This window comes from Geotrypetes seraphini, chromosome 5 (genome assembly GCF_902459505.1).
Source record: "Geotrypetes seraphini chromosome 5, aGeoSer1.1, whole genome shotgun sequence".
Classification (NCBI taxonomy): domain Eukaryota; kingdom Metazoa; phylum Chordata; class Amphibia; order Gymnophiona; family Dermophiidae; genus Geotrypetes; species Geotrypetes seraphini.
The window spans coordinates 92,763,824-92,781,415 of NC_047088.1; the positions used below are offsets into that span (position 1 = coordinate 92,763,824).

Here is a 17,592-nt window from a genome sequence, read left to right on the forward strand (position 1 = left end):
TAGGTTTAAAATGTTTATTTGTAATGCCTTAGGCCCATAAAATTGCATAAAATCATCTTTCTGCTTTGAGCGGGGAAATGCAGGGAAGAAAATTAAAACAGCAGGGACAGGGATGAAAATGCAGGGATGGTGAGGAGACGGAGATGAATCTTTGTCCCCATGTCACTCTGATGGGAACCATAAAGCAGCCAGGTAGACAGGCAGCAGCTACACAGAATAGTAATAGGACAGCAGCCCAAGAAAGCCACTGCCAGCAACAGTACAAGCAACAAAAACAATTAGCTGTTGGGAGGCAAATATGCAGCTGGACACATTTGCCCAACAGGGCAAGGCTAGCAAAGAGGTCATGGCTATTGCTATGGACAATTTATGTTAGTACACTCGCTCTGAAGTACACACTGGTCAGATGCATTACATCTCCGCACATAATCCTTGTCGCAGACACAGCCCTGATTACACATCATGTTGCAGATTACCGTTTCATTCTTACAAGTCATGGGGCAGCTCTTGGCACATGTATCATAATGCATGTTCGGTGGGCAATCTGAGGGAGAGAAGAGCAAGTGAAAATGAAAGGGAATGCCAGAAATTAAAAACTGCTTTAAACAGGATTGATAATGAACCTGGAGAAAGTTAGAGCTTTAGCAGGACACCAGTGGAAGTTTCTTTACCTGATCTGAGGAAAGGTAGGTTAATTCTGGAAAGCTACTGAAGGAGGTGATTGTAGAAGGTTTGCATGTTTAAAAGGCACTATTGGCACACATATTTAAGTATCGTATTTTTCAGACTATAAGACGCACTTTTTCCACCCCCAAAAAGGGGGTGCGCCTTATGGACCGAATACACTGCGCCCCCCGCCCCGGTACCTTTTTTAGTGTTGGACCAGTACGGTCTCTGGGATGGCCATCTGTGTCTTTAGAAGAGTGACGCAGCCCGCAGCCACCCAAAACCTGAAGCCGCCCGCAGTCACCCGAAGCCTGAAGCCGCCCGCAGCCCAAAGCACCTGAAGCTGCCCGCAGCCACATGAAGCCTGAAATCGCCCGCAGATGCCCGAAGTGCATTTCCTGCCTGGTCCTGTGCCGCTCTGTGATTGGTTGCAGTCAGGGACCAGGCAAGAAGCGAACAGGTCATGCTGCTGCGTCGCTCTTCTAAAGACACAGGTGGCTGTCCTGGGGACCACGCTGGACCAACACTAAAAAAAAGGTACAAGGGGGCTTCTGGCATTTCGGGCGGTCGCGGGTGGTTTCAGGCTTTGGGTGGTTGCGAGCGGCTGTGGGTGGCTTAGGACTTCTGGTAGCTTCTGGCAGCTGTGGGCAGCTTTGGGCGGCGTGCTGCGGGCTTCCCAGATGCACCAGGCCACCAAACGCACCAGACCACCAGAGGCACCTACATTTAGAGGTGTAAAAACCAAGAAGAAAATTTTTTTTCTTGGTTCTTCCTCCTCTACAGGCGGGTGTGTCTTATGGTCCAGTGCATCTAATGGTCCGAAAAATACAGTAATAATGTTAGAAAATGTGCTACTTATACATGTGTACAACATGAACACACAGATTTTAAGGGTTGTATATTTTCAATTTTTTAAGAGAAAATACTTAAACCAACAACAACAACAACAATCACTATTGGTGTTTATAGCTGCCCTGGGGCATCCATAGCTATCAATTGCTCATTTGGACCTGGGATATGGAAGAGTTGTTATGTTCGTCTGTCCATTGTTCAAAACCACCTCAAAATAGTGGCAAAGGGGGAAAACATGCATAATCCCTGGCCTCTTATGGTACCTTATGGCTGGTTAAGTGCACAGGAGACAGGCCAGAAGAACATTATAAGGTAAAAAGAGGTTGAATAGGACAAATAGAAATTCCCCCTTTACTAGTATATTCAGGATTCGAGCTATAGGATGTATAGAGGTAGTCAGCTACTTAGAGAAATTCTTTGCCAACTCCCACAAAACTACTAACCAGAGAGAGACAAGCTGCTTCTCCCTATTCCAAACTACTCCCTTCCCCTTCTCACTCCAATTGCTATCTGTCTCTCTCTACACCAGGGGTGTCAAACTCATTTTCATAAGGGGCATAAATCAAAAACATAGGCTAAGTCGCGGCCTGAATTTTTAATTAAGATACTTAGGGGTCCATTTATTAAGGTACGCTAACCGATTTAGCACGCGCTAAATGTGCACCTTAATAAAAGAACCCCTTAGTCTTAGTAGTAGAAGTATAGGGTTACAACCTGGTCATTATTCAAATCATGTTTCCCTTCCCTCCCTCTTTCTTTCATGCTGTCTTCCTTTTGTTACACTTAGTGATGTCACATCCTGCTCTTGCTCCTGTTCCTCCTCCAGCTCACCATACCTAGACATAGTAAATGCAACAACTGTAAAGCTCCCCCAGGAAAGAGACTTGGGAGTACTTGATGACAAGTCAATGAAACCGTCCGCGGCAGTGAAAAGGGCAAACAGAATGCTAGGAATGATTAAGAAGGGGATCACAAACAGATCTGAGAAGGTTATCATGCTGCTGTACCGGGCCATGGTACGCCCCCACCTGGAGTACTGCGCCAAACACTAGTAGCCGTACATGAAAAAGAACATAGTACTACTTGAAAGGGTCCAGAAAGCTGAAAAGAAAACTGGTTAAGGGTCTGGTGGAGTTGGCATACAATGGGAGGCTGAGAAACTGGGCATCTTCTCCCTTGAAATGAGAAGACTGAGAGGGGACATGATCGAAACATTCAAGATATTGAAGGGAATTGACTTAGTAGAGAAAGAGAGATTGTTTACCCTATCCAAAGTGAAGACAATGAGAGGGCACTTGCTAAAGTTAGAAGGGAAAAGATTCCGTACAAACGTAAGGAAGTTCTTCTTCACCCAGAGAGTGGTAGATATCTGGAACGCTCTTCTGGAGGCTGTTATAGGGGATAGCACCCTTCAGGGATTCAAGAAATAAGGAATAAGTTCCTACTGCAGGGGTCAGGAACCTATGGCTCGCGAGCCAGTTGTGGCTCTTTTGATGGCTGCATCTGGCTCCCTGCCAACGTGACACTCTGACTTCCAGGGGCGGAGCCAAGGAGAGGGGCCGCACACACTATGAACTCCTCTGCTTCAATGGAGAAAAATCTTCTCCAAGAAGTGCACTGCAGCAGAGGACACCCGAGCAGACCTACCCAGACCATCGGGGACATTCTGCCGGTCACCCGGGAGCAGGAGCTGCCGACACAGAGCCGGATCGGATCTGAGCCAGGACGGGGACATTGGCGGTCATCTTTCGACGCTCTGCACAATGTGGCACCTCCCCCAGCTGCAGATTCTAGCCTGGACTGCAGCAAGCTATACCAGTGAAAGGGACAAGTTGTGAGTGTGCCTACTTCATTTGTTATTGCTCCAGAACCTCCCCTAATCTCCCCAGTGTCCCTCTGTGACTATATGAATGCATGGGAAAGATCCTTGGCTGGGGCTTGATTGATGCATGCTGGGAAAGAAGAACACGTCTTCTATCCGCCGAGCACAGGTCATGCCCTCCTCTGCATCGCATCCGCATCCAGCATCCTTGGGACCTACTCTACCTTGCTCCGCGGCCGAACGGGCCTGTAGCCACATCGTCCTTCACAGGCACCCCAAAATCGAGGCTCCAGCTTTCCATCCCACCAGCTACACCCGCAATTGGCTACCCTGCCTTCATTACCTCTGCCCTGCCCCACAGACCACTACCTGGGGTGGTATACTCCGTACCTCAGACAGCTAGCTAATTGCAGAAACCCTTTTATTGAAGAAGATGGCTAAAAAAAAAAAAAAGATGAGGAGTATCATACTTTTCAGCAGAGGAATTCGCTTTTGTGAAGAGAGCAGGTTCTGCAGTGTGTCTAGTATGCAATGATAAAATTGCATCGATGAAACGGTCAAATATAAAATGACACTTCGACACATGCCATACTACATTTGTATCAAAATATCCAGCGGGGGACAGCAGGAAGAAAGCATGTCAAGAGCTACTGTGCAGAGTGCAAGCTAGTCAGCAGCACCTCTGTGTTTCGACCCAACAAGGTGACTGGAATTCGGCTAGCTTTGCTGGTGCTTTAGCAATTGTGAGAAACAGAAAGCCATTCACAGATGGGGAGTATGCCAAAACATTCATGCTTGATGTTGCCAATGAACTTTATGATGACTTTTCGGATAAAAACAAGATAATCAAACGAATAAAAGACATGCCTCTGTCGGCAAGAACTGTTCACGATCGTACCATCATGATGGCAAATCAAATTGAGGCAACACAAGTGAAGGATATAAATGCAGCACCATTCTTTTCTCTCGCTTTGGATGAGTCAACAGACGTAAGCCATTTATCCCAGTTCAGCGTGATTGCAAGGTATGCTGTCGATGACACACTACGTGAGGAAAGTCTTGCTGTTTTGCCTATGAAAGGGACAACAAGAGGGGAGGATTTATTCAAGTCTTTCACTGAGCTCGCTAAAGAACAAAATCTACCGATGGATAAACTTATTTCGGTGTGTACTAATGGTGCTCCGTGCAAGGTGGGGAAAAACAGAGGTTTCGTAGCGCTTCTTTGTGAACATGAAAAGAGACCCATCCTAAGTTCTCACTGCATCCTACTTTGTGCTCAGATGTGTGGCGAGAAGCTTGGTGAGGTGATGTCGCTGGTCATTCGGGTGGTCAACTTTCTTTTTGCCCAAGCTTTAAATGATCGCCAGTTTAAAACACTGCTAGATGAAGTTGGAAATAATTATCCTGGTCTGCTTCTGCATAGCAATATGCGTTGGTTATCAAGAGGGAAGGTACTCAGCCGTTTCGCAGCTAGTCTGAGTGAAATCTGGACTTTTCTTGAAATGAAAAATGTCGAGAATACTGAGTTAGCTAACACTGAGTGGCTCCTGAAGTTCTACTATCTCGGGGACATGACTGAACATCTGAACCAGCTCAATGTGAAAATGCAAGGGGTTGGAAATACAGTCTTATCCCTTCAACAAGCAGTGTTTGCATTTGAAAACAAGCTAGAACTCTTCATCTCCGACATTGAAACAGGTCGTTTACTACACTTTGAAAAACTGGGAGAGTTTAAAGATGCATGCACAGCAAGTGACCCTGCTCAACATCTTGATCTTCAGCAGCTAGCGGGCTTCACATCTAATCTCAGTCATTCAAAGCGTGCTTTGGAGAATTTCGTGAGTGCGCTTGTCTTTAAGTTCATCACCCATCCACACGAGTGTGCAGTGGACAGCGCCGACCCGAGTTACATCCCCGGTGTCTCCGTCAGAGATTTTGAGCTCCAAGCTGCTGACCCGAAGACCTCAGACATGTGGGTGAATAAGTTCAGGTCACTGAATGAACCTAAGAACATAAGAAGTTGCCTCCGCTGGGTCAGAGCAGAGATCCATCCCGCCCAGCGGTCTGCTCCCGCGGCGGCCCTTCAGGTCTATCACCTGTGCAGTGGTCTCTGACTATTCCTATAACCTACCTCAACTCCTATCTGTACCCCTCAATCCCCTTATCCTCTAGGAACCTAACCAAACCTTCTTTGATACCCTGTAACATGCTCTGGCCTATCACGGCCTCCGGAAGCGCGTTCCATGTGTCCACCACCCTCTGGGTAAAAAAAAACTTCCTAGCGTTTGTTCTAAGCCAGCCCCCTTTTAATTTCTCCGAGTGCCCCCTTGTACTTGTGGTTCCCCACAGTGTGAAGAATCTGTCCCTGTCTACCTTTTCTATGCCCTTCAGGATTTTGAAGGTTTCTATCATGTCTCCTTTAAGTCTCTGCTTTTCCAGGGAGAATAGCCCCAGCTTTTTCAACCTGTCAGCATATGAGAAGTTTTCCATACCCTTTATCAGTTTAGTTGCTCTTCTCTGGACTCCCTCAAGTACTGCCATGTCCTTCTTGAGATACGGCGACCAGTACTGGACACAGTACTCCAGATGCGGGTGCACCATTGCACGATACAGTGGCATGATGACTTCCTTCGTCCTGGCCATGATACCCTTCTTTATGATGCCCAACATTTTGTTTGCTTTCCTTGAGGCTGTCGCGCATTTATGCCGACGCCTTCAATATTGTGTCTACCATCACCCCCAGGTCTCTTTCAAGGTTACTTACCCCTAGCAGTGATCCCCCCATTTTGTAGCTGAACATCGGGTTCTTTTTCCCTACATGCATGACCTTGCATTTTTCTATGTTAAAACTCATTTGCCACTTTTTTGCCCACTCTTCCAGTATCGTTAAGTCCTTTTGCAGATCCTCGTAGTCTACCGCGGTTCTAACCCTGCTGCAGAGTTTGGTGTCATCCGCAAATTTTATAACCTCACATTTTGTTCCCGCCTCCAGGTCGTTAATAAATATATTGAACAGGAGCGGTCCCAGCACCGACCCCTGCGGAACTCCGCTCGTGACCCATAGCCAGTCTGAGTAATGGCCCTTTACTCCAACTCTCTGTTTCCTGCCTGCCAGTCAGTTTTTGATCCATTGGTGGACATCCCCTTGCACCCCGTGGTTCCACAGCTTCTTAAGCAGCTGTTCGTGGGGTACCTTGTCGAAGGCTTTTTTGGAAGTCAAGGTAAATGATGTCTATGGATTCCCCTTTATCCATCTGGCTGTTTATTCCCTCAAAGAAGTACAGTAAGTTTGTGAGGCACAACCTTCCCTTGCAGAAACCGTGCTGACTCTCCTTCAGCTGTCCATTGTTTTCTATGTGTTCACAGATGCTGTCCTTAACCAGTGCTTCCATCATCTTTCCCGGAACCGAGGTCAAGCTCACCGGCCTGTAGTTTCCTGGGTCACCCCTTGAACCCTTCTTAAAGATGGGCGTGACATTTGCTATTTTCCAGTCCTCTGGTATCTCCCCAGTTTTTAAGGATAGGTTACATATTTGGTGAAGTGGTTCCGCTATTTCGTTCCTTAGCTCTTTGAGTACCCTTGGGTGGATGCCGTCCGGACCCAGTGATTTGTCGCTCTTTAGTCTGTCTATCTGTCGGAGGACATCCTCTTGTCTTACCTCTAGTTGGACCAGCTTTTCATCCTGATCCCCATTTATGATCTCCTCGGGTTCTGGAATATTGGATGTGTCCTCTCTCGTGAACATAGATGAGAAGAACTTATTTAACCTGTCAGCTATCTCTTTTTTCTCCTTTACCACTCCCTTCTTGTCTCCATCATCCTATGGTCCCACTTCTTCCCTGGCCGGTTGCTTCCCCTTTACGTACCTGAAGAATGATTTAAAGTTTGTTGCTTCCCCCGCCAGTCTCTCCTCATATTCTCTTTTTGCTTTCCTAACCACTCGGTGACATTCTCTTTGTTGTCTTTTGTGCTCCTTCTGATTGTCCTTTGTTTGGTTCTTCTTCCATTTTCTAAACGATGCTTTCTTGTCACTTATTGCCTTTTTCACTGCATTTGCTATGCACACTGGGATTTTTGTTCGATTCTTTTTGCACCCTTTCCTAAACCTGGGGACGTACAGGTTCTGTGCCTCATGCACCGTGCCTTTGAGTAGAGACCAGACTTTTTCTACGGTCTCCATCTTTCCTGAGTTGCCACTGAGTTTCTTTCCCACCATTTTCCTCATGGCATCATAATTTCCTATTCTGAAATTGAGTGCTGTCATTGTGGTTCTTATCACCTTTGATGATCCACTTTCTAGCTTGCACTGGATCATGTTGTGATCGCTGTTTCCTAGTGGCGATAGTACCGCCACCTCCTTTGCGGGTCCCCCTAGCCCATTGAGGATTAGGTCAAGAGTGGCATCTCCCCGTGTTGCTTCTGTAACCAGCTGTTCCATGAAACAGTCCCTCATAGCCTCCAGGAATTTGGCCTCCCTCATGCAGTTTGAGTGTCCAAAACTCCAATCTATCCCAGGGTAGTTGAAGTCCCCCATCACCACCACACTTCCGCTTTTGCAAACCTTTCTCAATTCAGCCTCCAGGTCCTGGTCGATTGTTTCCGGTTGTCCAGGTGGGCGATAGTACAGTCCCAATTTGATGTCTGCTCCAGTTCCCCCTTGTAGCTTAACCCATAGTAATTCCAAGCTGTCCGCCCTTACTGTTGTTTCCATCCTGGTTGAAGGAATGGAGTCCTTTATATATATCACTATTCCTCCACCCTTCTTATGTGTCCTGTCTCTCCTATAGAGTTTGTACCCTGGTATGACCAAATCCCATTTGTTGTCATCAGTCCACCATGTTTCTGTGACTCCAATTATGTCCAGGTCCTTTTTACTGGCTATGACTTCCAGCTCTCCCATTTTGGCTCTTAGGCTCCTAGCATTAGTGTATAGGCAATTTAAGTCCCTGTTGTTTGCCTTCTTCGCTGGTTCTCCTCGTGATTTGGTGCTCCTGCCGACCCCCTCATGGGTTGCCAGCCCCCGAGCCTTGTTTCGTTCATCCTCATCCTGCGGTATGTCTATGTTGTCCTCAGCCTGCTTCCCCATGTTTGAATGCCCCTCTGGCTCCTGTTGTTCTCTCTTAGTTCTGCTTGCTAGGTTCATTTGTGCTTTGGGCCCCTGCATTGCGTCCTTGGGTCCTATTTTCAAAAGTTCCCACTCAGTCCTGAGCCCTCTTTTACAATTCTCTGGCTCAGTATCCTTGTTTGATACTTTGGTCCGATGTGTCGAAGTCAGATCGATTATTGGCTTTCCCCTCTCCTCAGTTTAAAGCCAAGTCTATGCCGCTCTGGACGTTGCGTGCCAGCATCCTCGTCCCAGCCGTGCTCAGGTGCAGTCCGTCCCTCCTGTAGAGCTTGTTCTTCCCCAAAAAAGTTGTCCAGTTCCGTACAAAGTGGAAACCCTCCTCTTCGCACCATCTCCTCAGCCAACCGTTTATTGCTTGCAGCTTGGTTGCCACCTTGCATCTGCCCTCGGTACTGGCAGGATCTCTGAGAAGGCTATTTTCCTTGTCCTCAGCTTCAGTTTCCTCCCCAGGATCTTGAACTGCTCAGTTAGTGTAGTCCTGTTGTAGTTCCTCCTGCTGACGTCGTTGGTACTAACGTGGATTATTACTGCTGTCTCCTCCGTCTCAGCTCCTTCCAGGATTCTCTCAATTCTGTCGATGACGTCCTTCGTTCTTGCCCCCAGGAGACATGTCACTAGTTGGTCCTCTCTCCCTCCTGCTATGTGACTGTCCACTTCTCTCAGGATTGAGTCTCCCACTATGATTGCAGATTTCCCCTTCCTCAGTTGTCTCTCTGGTCTCAGGTCTGTATCAGAGGCGCGGTCCTCTAATTCTTCCTCCGGGTTCTGTTGGGTCTCCACCTCCTCTGCCTGTCCAGATTCTCCACAAGGTCCTACTCCCATGGCATCTGGTGGATTCTGACCTCAAACTGTTGTTTCCCTTCTGATTTGCTGGTGGTCCTGTGCCTCCACCATCCTGGAGGCCTCCTCGATGAATTTCTCGAGCTCTCTAACTTGCTCCGTGATGTGACTCTCTCTGGTGGTATCCTCAGTTGTCCAGCACAGTTCCTCTATGGTGCGAATTCCCTCTAGCTCCTGGACCCTGACCTGCAGTCTCCCGACCTCCTTGCTCAGGCTATCCAGTTCCTGGCATTGACCGCATATGTACGCCTGCCTTCTGGAGGGGAGGTAGTCATACATATGACACTCGGTGCAGTATACTGGGTAGCTCCGCTGGGTTCCTGCAGCCTCCATTTCTTTTTCCTTGCTCCTATGGTCCCTTGGTGTGTAGGAGTGGTGCCCGGCGTGCAGCTAGCTGTGGCTCAGTTTTCTTCCAGAAATTCAAAATAAAAACATCTCAAAACTACACTATCAATTATTCTTTCCCACACACTCATCAATTTATTTATTCTGACTTTCAAATTTCACTCCTCTCCTCTTAAAATGTTCTCTCACACACACAGCATTCACCAGGAGCTCCTTTTCTCTTCAATTCTTCAGTTGAAACCCAATGACAGTAACTCCAGTAGTTCCAGGTGGACTTCTACGGAATAGCACTCAAAGAAAAAAAGATAATTCAATTTAAGCATGAATTTTTATAATGAGTGTAACTGTTGAACATACTGGGTAGTCCATTCTGGTCTTTATCTGCCATCATTTACTATGTTATTTACTGGAAAAGATCAGTTTTCTCTACCTCCATCTGCAGATAGGAGGGGGATAACACCCACTTGTTCAGGCAGGGCCTGAGTATATGAAAGGAAATTATCAGGTAAGATATAATTTCACCATGTTTAACTGCCTTTTGCAACTGAGATTATATTCTTATGTGATTGGAAAATCACTAAAAGATAAGTTTCAAAAAATACTTGATTGAATTATTCTGTTTCATTACCCAAAATTCTCTTGATGTTCTAAAGCTCTTCTGATTTTTCCATTGGTGAAAGGTTGTAAATTGAAAAGATATTACAATCGGATGGTTTCATATCAGACTGCAATTTTGGGACAAGGAGTTAAAACCTTTGCTATCGATGTCCATCTCATATTTACATTTTAGGAGACAACTGAAGACTTACTTATTCTCAAAGTTCCTGGGTACCTAGTTTCTAACTTTCATCTACAGTGTATTCCTAGCTAATCTTTTTGTAAACCGCAAATAACTTAAAGGTAATGCGGACTAGAAATGGATTTTTATGTTTTATGTTTAAAAGATATGTCTCTGCATACAAAATGGAAAACTGCTAGAAATGCTCTCATTTGGAAGTTCATTCTGGCAATTATTGCACAATAACTGCAAAATTTTACTGCAAGTTAGTAAAGAGGCCTCAGAGCTCCTTACCTGGTTGTGGCAATCCTGATTCCAACAGCAATGCTGAAAAGATAAAGTTATCAGAATATCATATTAAAGTTGAATGTATGGACATTGATCGTACAACAGAAGTGAGAACTCATTAAATTTAATTTTAACTTGTTTAGCCTTTCTTCATCAGAATGTTGTTTCCTGAACCATTTCCCATTGTGCTATATCCTTTTTCAGATAGGATGACCAGAACTGCACACATTAATTAAAATAGTCACACTGGAAATCTATATAGAGGTGTTATGATAGTCTTCATTTTCCAACTAACTCCTAACGTTTTGTGTTGTATTGATTGCTATGGGATAAAGAGTAGAATTGTACTAATCAGAATGATGTCCACACAGAAAAATGTCCTTTAGCTCATCTGATGATCCAAATGACTTTATTCATCCAGTAACTCAATGACGTTGACATGAGAGACTACACATTTGTCTATCATTTCAGCTGACATTACTTTGAAGACTCTAAAGACTCTTGAGGCAGGCCTGTTTGACCGAAACATGTACATGTCGAGTCATTGAGTTACTGGATGAATAAAGTTATTTTGACCATCAGATGAGCTAAAGGACTTTTTTCTGTGTGGATATCATTCTGATTAATACAATTCCACTCTATATCCTATACATTTGAGTTTGTGGTTTTGTTTTCCCTGTTTTATTCCTTGTCTTGATTGCTACTACACATTGAGTTGAGGATTTCAATGTACTGTCATTATTGACTCAGAGATCCTTTTCCTGGGTGGTGACTCCTAATACTGAACCTAACGATCATATAAATAGAATTGGTTTTCCCTAGTTACATCATTTTGCACTTGTCCACATTAAATTTAATTTATCATGTTGACGACCACTTCTCCAGTCTGGCTAAGTCCTTGTGCGGTTCCGCACAATCTTCTGGTGTTGTAACCACCTTAAATATTTTAGTGAAATATGTACATTTAATCTATTTAATTAATAGTAATAATAATAACAACAGTTTATATACCGCAATACCGTGAAGTTCTATGTGGTTTACAAAAGATTAAACAAAGGTACAAATTGATTGAACTTAAGAGAGGTGAAGAAAGTGATTAATAAGTCAAGAAACCGTTATTGAGGAGAAAGAGATGTACGGGTCAGTTGTCTAGATCAGTGGTTCCCAACCCTGTCCTGGAGGAACACCAGGCCAATTGGGTTTTCAGGCTAACCCTAATGAATATGCATGAAGCAAATTTGCATGCCTATCACTTCCATCATATGCAAATCTCTCTCATGCATATTCATTAGGGCTAGCCTGAAAACCCGATTGGCCTGGTGTTCCTCCAGGACAGGGTTGGGAATCATTGGTCTAGATACTTCAGGAATAGGTATGTTTTTAGGCATTTCCTGAATTCCTCATAAGTAGTGGGCGAAAGCAATTGTTCTAGATCTTTGCCCCATAATGCTGCTTGATGTGAGAGGTGTTCATGGTGTTTTTTCAGTTTACAACCTCTAACTGGGGGGAAAAGAAGTTCGAATGTGAGCTTACCCTCTCCTTTACTAACGTGTAGCGCGGGTTTTAGCGCCGGCAGTAGCAGTAACTGCTCTGATGCTCATAAGAATATGAGCGTTGGAGCAGTTAATGCTGCTGCCGGCACTAAAATCTGCACTACGCATTAGTAAAGGAGAGAGTTAATCTTGTATACCCTCTTACAAGGGAGTTTATAACAGTTTTATAAAATGTAGAAATCAAAGCATTGAACATAACAATGTTCTGTAAAGTCATCACTTGAAAGCAATAGCCACACCTTATATTTCTTTCAAAGAGTGTAATGAAAGGTGCTACATGGGGGAAACAAGCCAGATGCTAAAAACAAGGATTAATTTACAAAGCCAACTAGGATATCATCTCTGTGGGCAACACTTCAACAAACCAGAACATTGCATCATTGATTTTATGGTGAGAATACTAAAAGGAAATTTTAAAACAATGCATGAATGATAAAATATTTTGACATCTACCAAATAGGACCCAATAAAGAGCTTGGCTTCCTATCACATTACAGATCATAAAGTTTTATGACTTTGTCTCCTTCTTTTCACTTACCCATGTTTTTCTGTCTCTCACCCACACCTCCCTCCTACTGTGGGACTATCACTGAAATGCTTTGATGTTTCACTTATATATATTGGCAGTTATCAACATTTGCTTATTTCTGATCTGAAGAAGGGTTAACTTCGAAAGCTTAGCAAAAATTGACTAAGGGCTAGATTCACTAACCTGCCCGATCGTGTCCAATACGTGTGTGATCCGTGGTAGGCTGACTGATCCACAACAGGTCCTTATTCAAATGGGGGCAATTGGAGGAACACTCCCCACCGACCGCATGGATCGCTGAAGAGCGATACCGAAACATTCCCAGACCATTTTCTTTGCCTGTAGAAGATCTGCGCATGCATTTGCTGTCCATGTTTGCTTTTTATTTTTTTACTTTTTTACTCACCAGCCTGTGGTTTTAACCCATAGGTTTAAAGCGGGTTAAATCATGGGCTCACACTGCAGGGAAGGGCGGCAGAGCAGAAGATTCGGGGCTGGAAAGCAGGAGAGTTGGGACGGCAGAGCAGGAGCATCAGGGCAGAGAGCAGGAAAGGACGTGAACGGCTGATCCCCAGCAGTCGCTTCTTTGTTGATTGGCCAGTCCAGTCGGTGTTCCTGATTTTGGTTATTGAATCGAGGCCAAGGTACTTTGCATGCTGTTTCCCCTCATTTGCATGTGCGGATCGGATTAGATCGGAGGATGATCGGCCACGAGGTTAGTGAATCGAATCGGAGGAAAATAGGGTCAGCACACAATCGGTGGGCTTAGTGAATATAGCCCTGTTAGTCCAATAAAAAAAGGTATTATCTTTATTGTTTTTATTTTGTTTTATTTCTATTTAATTCTATATAAAGCATCATCATCTACCTCATCATTCAGTGTTATATACTCTAACTCTCCTATTTTATATTTTGGGCTTCTAGCATTTGTATTGTGACAGGGAAAATCCTGGCTTACAACAGGTCTCTCTGGAAACAGTCCCTGTCACCAAGAAAATAGCCAGACCTTGCAAGCCCATAGCAAGTCTCAGAGGTCTCTAGGAAAGGAAAATCAGCCTGTAAATCTTACCAAAGGCAATGGGGATGAAAGTGACTTGCCCAACCTCTTGTTCTCAGTCCACTATTCTAACCACTAGGCTACTCTTCCAGTGCAGGTCAGCCAGGCAAGAACAGGATTTCCACTAGCCATCTCTATTCATCCTTTTATGAGGAGGCTGCTGGCTTACAGAATAAGCCCCAAGTAATGCTTTCTATCCCAGATAGGGTTAAGAATGAGGGTGGGGCAGAGAAAAGGGGTCAGCACAGAGTACATTAGGTTGCTCCTCAGAGAGGGTGCAGTCAGCAGGCGCCCCAACCTGGTAGGAAATTAGCCACACCTGGTGTGTTAATTAAGCAAGCAGAGACTCTGAGGAGCGAGAGCTGCACAAGACACCCTGACGAACGAATGGGACGCAAGGAGAGGACCTACTGCTGCCCCAAGGAAACCAGGATAGAATGCCTAAAGAAGCTAGGGGTAATTTAAATCCATGGCAGCCCCAAGCTATTAAAGACCCAGTGCAGGAAAGGGTCTATCCTAAGGAAGTCCAAGGGACCTACATGCTCTCCTGTTCAGAGGAGAAAGTTTATTAAAAATAAAGTTTATTTAAATTTGTTATCCCGCCTTAAACTAAACTAAACTAACTAAACTAAACCTTAGGTTTGTATACCGCATCCTCGCCACAATCATAGAGCTCGGCACGGTTTACAGGAGCAGGGATAGAAAAGGAACTCCAATGAAGGGTTATAGGCATTAGTATAAAGAATGTTTAGAAGGGCTTAGTATTACATTTTTGAGAATAGCCTAGTTTTCAGATGTTTACGGAAAAGTTGGAGAAAGCTCAGATTCCGAAGTGGGGAGGTAAGGTTATTCCAGAGCTCAGTGATTCTGAAGGGGAGGGATGGCCCTAGTTTTCCTGCATGGGATATGCCTTTTAATGAGGGGAAGGATAATTTTAATTTTTGGATGGTCTGGTGGTATTAGGATTTGAGGAATTCCAAGAAAGTGGAATAAAGGGAAGAAGGATGCCGTGTAGGATCTTGAAAGTTAGGCAGGCGCATTTAAAGTGGACCCTGGAGATTATTGAAAGCCAGTGAAGCTTGGACAGGAGGGGTGAGACATGGTCAAATTTACTTTTTGCGAAGATATGCTGAATCCGCTGAAGTGTTTTCTTTGTTAGGATTAAGTAGATAGAGTTGTAGTCCAGTCTGGAAAGGATGATGGATTGTACAAGGACGGCAAAGTGTTTTTGAAGAAAGCAGGATCTCACTTTCCTCAGCATGTGAAGGCTTATCACAATTCAAAGCGGTGTTATATAAGGTTAAAATAGAAGGATAAACAACCTGCAACTAAAGAAAATTCAAAGAAACATACAACATAAAATAACAAGACATACAGGACTAACTTGGACAGACTGGCACAAAAGGAAAAGAGACGAACTTCAATCGCTTGGATAGGAAAGAACAAATAAGGAGAATACAAAAGGGCATAGGAACAGAGGGATCACCCCGAAAACATGGACTAGCATTGGGTTAAAACATCCTTAAAAGGACAGTCATACGTCAAAAACATCTTTAAAAAGAAAGGTTTTTAGACTGGACGTAAACTTATCAATTGTAGTGATCTTTCTTAAGTAGTTCGGGGCTGAGTTCCAGAGCGAGGGGGCAGTAACGGAAAAGATATTATTCCTCATCATATTAATATGTCTTAAGGAAGGGATTGCAAGCAAATTTTGATTGGAAGATCGAAGAGTGCGCTGAGGAGAGTGAGGTATCAGAAGTCTATTAATAAATTCCGTTTGCCCTGGTTTTCTGGTTTTGAATGTCAGCAACATGATTTTGTAAGTGATGCGGTGTTCAATAGGCCTATGCTTCCAGACAGATTTGCTAGGGCATCAGGCAGCCAAGTGGTATAAATTAATATCTGACTTTTTGAATAAGAAATCTAAAACTAAACTAAACTAAACTAAACCTTAAGTTATATACCGCATCCTCTCCATAATTATAGAGCTCGGCACAGTTTACAAAAGCTTAATATAAAGAAGGAATAGCGTAATGGGGTTGGATGTTGAGTATAGGGGGGAAGAGAGCCTTACATTTTTGTGAATAGCCTAGTTTTTAGATGCTTTCGGAACAGTTGGAAGGAGCAGAAAGTTTATTCCAAAGCCCTGTGATTCTGAAGAAGAGAGATTTCCCTAATCTTCCGGCATAGAGGATACCTTTTAGCGAGGGGAAGGATAGTTTAAATTTTTGGGTGGTATCGGGACTCAAGGAGTTCCAAGATGTACAGTGTCAGAATCTATGAGTCAAACATGTTTTTTTTTGTTACATAGAACTTTCTTGGCCCCAATTCGCTTGCAGAAGTTAGATAGTTCTAAATCTAATAGATGCTGGCACTGTCATCTTGCAATTGGGTCAGTGGACCATCTGTTATTCTATTGCATGTTGATACTTACTTTTTGGAGGTCGATATGGAGACATATTAATACCATACTGGAGTCCTCGATTCCTTTGACATATGTTGTAGTCATATGTGGTACAATTTTGCATATTAAACCCTCATTGGATTGATATAAGTGCCGGCTTTTCCTTATAATGGTTGGGATAGTCATGCAAATGGTTACTCGTAATTGGAAAAATTGGGATCGCCTTAGTTTTACTTTTTGGTGGTCGAATCTATGCTTATGCTATAAGTATGAGAAGCTAAACATTGACATGATGGGGCATAATAAATTATTCAAATTAGTTTGGGATCCGTTGACATCTTTTGTTACTTCATTATAATTGTCTATTATCTTTTTTTTGTTATTATATATTTATTGAGTTTCATTAAAAATCAAGCATTTTTCACTTGTACAGAAAGGAAATTCAGCAAGAAATAATAAAATAAGAATTACATTATTAAAGAAATCAAATATAAGCTTAAATTTCTACTCAATTCCTCAAAAATGATCAAAAATGGGTAGTAAGCGAGTATTAAAGAAAATTACATTTACACAAGCAATAAACTAGTTGGGTGAGACTAGGGCACCCTTTCCTTTAACAAAGCATTCAGATCTCATCTTTCTCCAAGTTTGACATTGAGAGAAACGTTGTCAGTTTGGAAGGCTCAAGGAAAACTAATTTATGAGATCGGTAATGAATTACACATTTACATGGATGACGCAAGTAAAAGGTCGCCCCCAAGGCTGTAACACCAGGTTTCATTAATAAGAACTGACGTCTCCTTCTCTGTGTATCTTTAGCCAAATCTGGGAACATCTGTATTTTAAGGACTAAAAATTATTTTAGAGAAAAGTCTCAGCAACCAGTTTTTATCTGGTGCGAGAGCTACCGTTAGAAGTAAAGTTGCTGGAGTCACCAATTCTTTATCAGATAGTTCCAACAGATTTGATATATTAATTGAATCATGTCTCAATTCCTGTTGTCGATCTTGTGCCACATTTGGAAGGTAATAAACCTGTGTAAATGGAGGTACTCACTCCTCAGGAACCTACAATACTTCCAACATGTAACGTTTCAACTTTTCCCTAGGAGCTACCATTGAAGCCCTAGGGAAATTAATCAGGCTAAGATTATTATTTCAAGAAAAGTTCTCCAATGACTCCACCTTCCTTCACAAATTAATATTGTCCTTAATTAATGTCTCAGTGATTTGCTTGGAGGTTTTTAATTCTTAGTGGACAGTCTGTACAGAAGTTTTAGAATCCTCTACTTCAGTCTTTAAATTTTTAATCTGAATTTCTTGAATATTAAGT

The 17,592-nt window shown here is 43.5% G+C and overlaps 1 protein-coding gene across 1 annotated transcript in view; it reads right to left on the reverse strand.

The window, feature by feature from the left end:
* Positions 1-17,592, reverse strand: part of LOC117361343 (cysteine-rich venom protein 6-like) — a 33,957-nt gene continuing 16,365 nt past the window's right edge. The window contains exons 3-4 of the mRNA XM_033946530.1: positions 10,724-10,756; positions 1-544 (exon numbers count right to left, since the gene is read on the reverse strand). Of these exons, the coding sequence (XP_033802421.1) occupies positions 357-544; positions 10,724-10,756 (221 nt within the window). The 3' untranslated portion in view covers positions 1-356. The remainder of the gene's footprint in view (positions 545-10,723; positions 10,757-17,592) is intronic.